Source organism: Lipotes vexillifer, unplaced genomic scaffold (assembly GCF_000442215.2).
Source record: "Lipotes vexillifer unplaced genomic scaffold, Lipotes_vexillifer_v1.1 scaffold1215, whole genome shotgun sequence".
Lineage (NCBI taxonomy): Eukaryota > Metazoa > Chordata > Mammalia > Artiodactyla > Lipotidae > Lipotes > Lipotes vexillifer.
In genome coordinates, this window is record NW_006790710.1 from 1,832,549 (window position 1) to 1,840,230 (window position 7,682).

At 47.7% G+C, this 7,682-nt stretch overlaps 1 protein-coding gene across 1 annotated transcript in view; it reads left to right on the plus strand.

Annotated features, from left to right (window-relative positions):
- The window catches only part of AGAP1 (ArfGAP with GTPase domain, ankyrin repeat and PH domain 1), a 580,109-nt gene that overhangs the window by 364,016 nt on the left and 208,411 nt on the right, over positions 1-7,682 (plus strand). The window contains exon 10 of the mRNA XM_007463919.1: positions 802-906. Coding sequence (XP_007463981.1) covers positions 802-906 — 105 coding nt within the window. The remainder of the gene's footprint in view (positions 1-801; positions 907-7,682) is intronic.

Below are 7,682 nucleotides of genomic sequence, written 5' to 3' on the forward strand. Positions count from 1 at the left end.
GGGAAAGAGAAAGTGCGAAGTCGAGGTGTTGGGCCTGGCAGAGCTCAGGGCTGCCTTCGGTTTTCTTAACTCAGGAAAACCTACAAACGAGGCAGAAGGTTCGCTGGGAATTGGTAGTTAAAACAAGAATAGATTCTCATCAGTCATCTAAGGAAGACTGCATCAAATATACTTCAGAAGTGTGTTGGTTTCAAGTTTTGAATGGTTTTCAAGAAGCCCTAATGTGATTTCATTAAAAATGGGTTAAAGTAAATTACACACAGTTCATCTATTAAATGCCGTTGCTAAGTTTGCAAATGGAATTTCATTTTTAACAAATTAAGATCTGAAATGAAAAACTATAAAAAAAAATGTTCTTATTTGTAAATATCGTAAGGTAAGAATATGGTTACTGTCTTATTTTTAGAAAAGGAAATGCAGGTTCCTTTTTAATACCTTTAGGGGCTCCATGTGCTTATAACTTAGTTATAAGAAAAGGTATGATGTAGCACATCAGGATGGTTTGTATTATATTTGTTGAACCAGTGGCATATCTTAGCACTCATTAATGTCATAAAGTTAAGTTCTACGCACACATACACAAAAGGAAATTGGTTGACTATAAATATATCGTATGAAAAAGAAAGGAGAAAATCAAATTTCCAAGCTAAAAATGTCTCATTTCCATTTTAAGATGGCATAGAGAAAGTGAAAGGTTAACAATTTAAAAATTACCTACGTGCCTACTCTTTTTTTTTTTTGAAAAAATGGACCCAGGACTTTATATTTATCAATTTCTGTCTGCCTCCTCTCTCCTTACAGGGCATGCTGCTGAAGCGAAGTGGCAAGTCGCTGAACAAAGAATGGAAAAAGAAATACGTCACCCTGTGTGACAACGGTGTGCTGACCTATCATCCAAGTTTACATGTGAGTATCGCTCCTTCGGAGAAATTAGCAGGTGTCGGGCTGTGAGGGGCAGAGGGGGTCCCAGCACAGTGAAGCCTTTCAGCTCTGTTGGAGGTTAAAGTAGTATTTAAATGAGAGTAAAAATTTTAAGTGAGAGTAAAAAAGACAGGAGCAAGTAGTACAAGAGAAAGGAGAAAAAAAAGAGATCTGTCTGAAAATCTAGACCAGGGAACCCAGGGTCAGCTTGAGCAGCTGAGAACGGAAACAAGAATTACATGCAATTCATGAGTCAGTTTTTATTGTCCGATAAGAACACATACCAGTTTGTGAGGCAAGTTCGTTTTCTCTGTGTAATAAAATCTCTTATACTGGTGATTTTTATAAGATACATTAAAAGACAGTGAATTTCATCATTGGGGGAAAAGTAGACATTCCACCCACGGTGAGCTCTTTTAGAAAAGCTCTGGTAAAACCTGAAGACGGAGTGTCATGACTATTCCAGAGCAACACATTCCCTGAATCCTGCGTGATGTTTATCTGCCTTGATGTAGACACATGTGTAGATTAGAATATATAGTATTAGCTGGTTGTTTGATTATATCACAGTGTTAAGCTTTTCATGTTAAATACTTGTAAAAAAATTGCGCAGTGACTGGCAAGAAGTTAGAAATAAACATACAGAAGATGAAAATCCCCAAATACCCACTGGAAAACGTGACTGCTCCCATTTTGGGGTGTATATCCCCAGCCATTTCTACACTCTGTGCTTTTCCCTTCCACAAGCATGCAGTCCCCCTGTGCACGTGGCATGTGGCCTGCTCTCCTAGACGATGCAAGATCATAGGCACCTTCCCATGTCAGCAAATGTATGCCACCATTTAAAATAGTTCTGTAACATTCATCCTGCACATGTGCCCTAATTGACTTAACAGTATCTCCAGAACAGACATTTGGCAAGTAAATTTACATTTTGAATGATTTTTGCTGTTGTAAGCAACTCTAATCAGTGTTCTCTTTTGACACTTCCGTGTCCTCATCCATTTCCCGCAGATTCCAAGCCGTAGCCTTCCTGAGTTGAACAGTGTATGCTTTTATGGGCTTTGGGTATGTAGTGCCAAATTCCTGCCAAGACGGCATCCGTTCGTCTCCTCTGGCTTTTCCCCCTGCACTCTCAGGAACATTGCCCTTTTTCAAAAGCCTTTCCAATGGGATGGGTAACAGACGGTACCCTCGCTGTGTAATTTGCTTGCTGGGGTGAATTGCCCTTTCCCTCTTGTCTTACAGCAGTGGCTTCACCTTTCTGAACCGTGTTCAAAAGCATGTGTTTCTTTAGGTGTCTCTGGTGTGTTTCTCCTGTTGATGGGATGCTTCCTATGCTTCACCATTAAGTAGACTTTTGAGATATATACTCCTTCTTTTACAGAGGAAATTCCTTTGTGCTTGATTTATTTGGGGTTATTTGGGGGGTAGAGTCCGCCTGCTTCTCCAGTGACCTCCAAATCAGAGACTTAATACCATCCCATGAGACCTGCCCGTGACAGTCCTGTCCCTCTCCAGGTCCTCGGGGTTCTCTCCGCAAAGCTGCTCCATCAACAAGGAGGCTCTGCCCTTTTTCCCTGGCGTAGTTCTTCCAAAGACCCCGTCAGAGAGCAAAGCCTAATTATTGACCCATTTGCTTTATGTTACTTAGAGGGAGACGTGCAATCACCATCTTCTTGCTGGGAAGTAAAAAAAAAAGTGAGATCTGATTGACGATGCATCTTAAGTCACCTTACGCTCACCTGCTAAGCTCAGGTGCCATCAGAGGGGCATTTACTCCTACTTGCCAAGGGGGAAAGATGATAACAACAGAAGATGGTACTGGAACATTCCTGTAGGAGGGCTGATACCCACTTACTTTTCATCTCAACCTCTTGGTGATGTAATCAGCATTGGTTCTTCAAACATTCTCCCACACAGTCTGCTGCTTCTCATGGCCCTCAGTGCCATCATTTTTTTTTTTTCCCTATGTATGCATGGATATTATTGGAATCCAGAAAAGGAGCACAGTGGGGCTTTGTTATGTAATTGTAGGGCAAGCAAGAGCCAGTGTCATTTTAAAGTGCATTTCAGTTAATGCCAGTCTCTTGGGAACTGGAATTGCTGATGCGGGTACACAGTTCCCTAAGGGAGTGGCTTAATCTAGAAGTCGGTTTGAATTACTAGAGCATGACGGGGTGGCATGACCTTCATTGTAAATCCTTCACCGATTTTGTCTATACAGCTAAGCTTTGAGTGAAGGTTTAGAGGGCAGTGAGTTTCAGGTATATTCTCTGGCAGGTACCTGGAACGGATCGGTTCTAGTCTAAGTTGTTGGGAGCTACAGATCCCCAGCAGCTGAGTTAGACTGGCATTCTTTGGTTCCAGATGGGAGGAGGTATTCAAGGGGATGTCCAAGGGCAGAATCCTGACTTTCCTTAATAAGAAATTTGGGAGCATGCAGATGTGTTGGTAACTCAAGTCCCAAAGTTCTGCATCATGGAGAATGGCCCCATTATTTGAGTCTGGAAAATTTCAAAAGGTGATAGAACCAAATGGTCTCAAACATTGATCACACTGTGTCACTCACTCCCTGGCTTATCTCCAAGATGTATTATGGCAGAAGGGCCTCTAAGCTCATTGGCCACTTGTGCTGAGGACCTAAGTGGTTAAATGTTGGGGAAGTCTTGCCCAGGTTGGTGGCTTTGGGTTTCAGTACTGTCGGTCATCACCCTCGCACTGGCCATGGAGCAGGGGACCTGCATTGATCTCAGGTAGCAGAGCCTACAGCCTGTTCCTCTCCAGGGAGCCAAGGAAAGGAACTTGGCTAAACAGTCTGACATTTTCAGATAGTTTTCTACAAAGATTGCGTTTGTCCTTTTGGTGGAATAGCTGTGCCAGCTCCCGTGTATCCTCGTAACTTTTGGCGATGAGGTAATTTATTTACCAAAAAGGAAACTGGCATGCTTTTTGGAGGGTGGGATTCCAGTAAGGTAATGCGCCTGTAATGGGGTGGGGTTGGGCGTCTGAGAGCAATAGGCTTGAGATGCACCAAACGTGTATCATTCAAACAGATGTTAGGTGGGGCCTGTAGCAGCCCCAGCAGCCCCTTGAAAACCAGCATTTACCTGTTGCCGTGTGGCTCTCCTCTTGGTGGGACAGGCATTTATTTGCTTTGCGCACATGCACTGCACATGGACTCCATCAGGCTGGACCCTGACTCTATCACGAGTCACCTTCGACGTGGTGTCCTGTTGAGCCCAAGGATCTCGGCGGGGTCTTGCACACAAGGAGGACTGGAGCAAGAGTAAACGACTGAATCAAGCTCCTGGGGAAACAGGCCAGCGTGGTGAGGGCCCTGCATTGTTCTGTTGCCATCAAAGTGCGTCACCTGCAGAGTGTCGCCTGCATCAGAGAGCGTGGTCTGTAAGGCTGGACCCCCTCAGCAGGGGCTGATCTAGACAGCTCCTTCGTTAGCCAGCCAATTTAAAATCCCAGATGACCACCCTGACCAGTGTTCCCGGACCGCCAGGCAGGCAAGGCCAAGGGTTTATGACAGGGTACAGAGTTTGCTGCTGGACCGTGCTGCCTGCCCCACAAGCCTCTCCTTCCCCAGCCTTGCCGCATCACCCCCTCAGCTCCGCTGGGCTGCCAGCAATGCTGGTTTTCTCAGATGTTTTCTTGGACAGGATGCTCCAGCAGCACCGGGCTCTACCTTTAACTTACTTAGGGCGCTGTGGAAGCGGGAGACTGACCACTTCCTTTAAAAAAATGGGGGGCTTCCCTGGTGGCACAGTGGTTGAGAGTCTGCCTGCCGATGCAGGGGACGCGGGTTCGTGCCCCGGTCTGGGAGGATCCCACATGCCGCGGAGCGGCTGGGCCCGTGAGCCATGGCCGCTGAGCCTGCGCGTCCGGAGCCTGTGCTCCGCAACGGGAGAGGCCATGACAATGAGAGGCCCACGTGCTGCAAAAAAAAAAATACCCACACGACTCGTATTTTTTTGTCTTTGTTGGATGCCCTTTAAAAAAAGATCTCCCAGAAGAGGTCATTTCTATTCTTGAGGGAAACAGATAATGGTTTCCTTATTACCCAGGTGTCTGTGGAAGTGTTTATGTAAAGATCATCCTTTGGACCCGAACCACAAGTTTCAATCCCAGCAGATGTCTCGCACGCGTTGGTGGGGTAGAAAACAGACGCAGCCTTTGGACAAAATAAACAGTCAGTGTGTGGCCCCAGCTGTGTGCCCAGCTTGTGGAATCCTAGCAGGATGACGTGCTCTGGCTTGTCAGAAACTGTGGCTTAAGAAACAGGCTGGCAGTCATGAAACTGGGGGGCCTCAGCTTTGCAGCCGGCAGTGGGGTTTGTGTGAGACCAAGTTCACCGAGTGCTTGGAATGAGTCAGCTGCCAGGGAATCTGACGCTGGTGCCCCTGGATGACCTGTCCCCCTCAGAGCTCCCATACACAAGATTAATAGAAAGGGACCTCGGGTGGTGTCCCCAGGACATGACTTCCCATTGGTCACCATAGCTTCAGATGTCCCTTTCCTTCTGGCTCATCCTTTCACAGCCACATCATCTTCCCAAGCCCTCAAAGTCGGCCCAGTTTGATGGCATCATCCCGGATGTGTCTTTCTGGTTTTCACCCCAAGCCTCATCTCAGCTCCTACACAGATTATTTAGGAGCCCAAAATCCTGGGTCCCTCTGCCACACAGCTTGGCCTCATTCTGCCAATTCTGTAGCACAGGTGTCCCTAAGCCTTCCCTGTACCGCAGATAGACATCATTGAAGGAAGATTTTTCACCCCAGGCATGTTTCCTGTTGTTGAAAACCTTAAACACTTCTCTTAGGGAGGAGAGACCCTCTCCGGGCAGTGGAATAGAATCGCCTGTGTGTGGCCAGATCATAGGAAGTGATCATCTGGAAATCAGAGGGAAAGTGGGCCAAACATTGATCCCACCCAGACGGAGAAAGTGCCCTGCAAGTTGATATCAGCGATGCCTCTGGACCCCAGATGTACTCACTCTGTGGTCCGTGAAGTCTCAACCCCACCCTTCGCCCACTGCCACCCCTCCTGGCCTGCTTCCACTCTTCCCCAGAGGCTCAGGGGCCGTCAGCAGTGGCTGGCTTGGGCTCATGGGGTCCCCCTCCCTCCTGCATTGTAGGTAGAGAGGAGGAGATGCAGGCACAGGAGGAAGAAGTGCTGGGGGATTTCAACCTGGGTGTTCCTAAAGATCGGTGGTTCCCGCACTGGGGAAGGATAGCCATGGGGTCTGATGGCAGGGGCAGAATAGCTGAGCAGAGCAGCCGGTGGGGGAGGGCTGAAGGAACCCACAGGTCCATGGCATTGTCTCTGTAACTGAGTGTATCAGCGCCTGGTCTGTGGTGGACCTGGGCTGCCGCCTTTTCAGAAGGTGGAACTTGCCTGCGAAGCTTTAGCTCACACACCGTACCCTTCTGCATACAGTCAGGCTTCATTTCTTCTCAGTGTGCATTTTAAGGTAGACATCGAGAAACTGGCTGCACAGCATCTGCTCTGGAAATCCAGAGAAAGAATCCTTAAGCTGCAAGGGGATGCTTGCTGTTACTGTCTTCTCAAGATCACTTCAGACTCTTATGAGTGTGTGCATCTGAAATTGTCACCAGGAGCCCCTGGCAAATGGAGGCTCTCAGAGTCAGTTGGACTTCTAAGGACACCCCCCATTCCAAGTTTGGAGTTGCTGGGTGGGATCAGTTTCATGGTAAGACGAAGACCCGGGCTCAGAAAACAAGCCAGTTGATTTGCTTCGTCTTTCTTTCTCAAGATGCTGTTATTAAATTAAATTAAACCTAGAGCGCAGTTTAGATAACACATGGCAAACTCAACCAAGATAACAAAGCTGCTCTGGCTTTGTGGAGTATCGACTGCCCTGGTTTTCCTAGGATGCAGGACGTCCAGTGCTAAAAGCTGGGAAGTCCCAGGCACCTGGGAGAAGCTGGTCACCCGGAGCTTCAGGACGGACCGGCTTAACTGCTCTTTCAGCTCCACGTGGCATTTTGCAAAGACAGCCCGAAATATATAAATAAGACTGAAATAGTAAAAAGCAAGCTGTTGGGCTTCCCTGGTGGCGCAGTGGTTAAGAACTCGCCTGCCAATGCAGGGGACACGGGTTCGAGCCCTGGTCCGGGAAGATCCCACATGCCGCGGAGCGGCTGAGCCCAGGCGCCACAACTACTGACCCTGCGCCCTAGAGCCCGTGCTCCGCGACAAGAGAAGCCACCGCCGTGAGGAGCACGTGCACCGCAACGAAGAGTAGCCCCCGCTCGCCGCAATTAGAGAAAAGCCCACACGCAGCAACGAAGACCCAACACAGCCAAAAATAGATAAATAAAAGTAAACACACTTTAAAAATAAATATATAAATAAAAAGCAAGCTGTTGATTTCCGCTGCTGCTCCGTGGTCTATATTTTTTTGATCCTCGGAGAAAATTGTTCAACTGCAACACCTTTAAAAAGCCCTACCTGCTTAACTTTTTTGGGGGGAGACACGTCTTAGTGTCCCGAGGTTTTGTGACACTTTGCTGGTTCCTAGTCTGGGTGGGTGAAAGGCAGCCTGTTCCGAGAGCCTTGGATTCCCTTTCTATGGACTTGAATGTGAGCCTGAGGGAGCACCTTGATAGAATAATGGAGAGGATAATGAGAAGGAACTTGGACCTCGGGGCTGCACAGTTCAGCATCGCCACCCATTCATCTTCCGTGTCGAAGGAGCTGCCGTCGAGGGCACAGCTGAAATTCCTGCC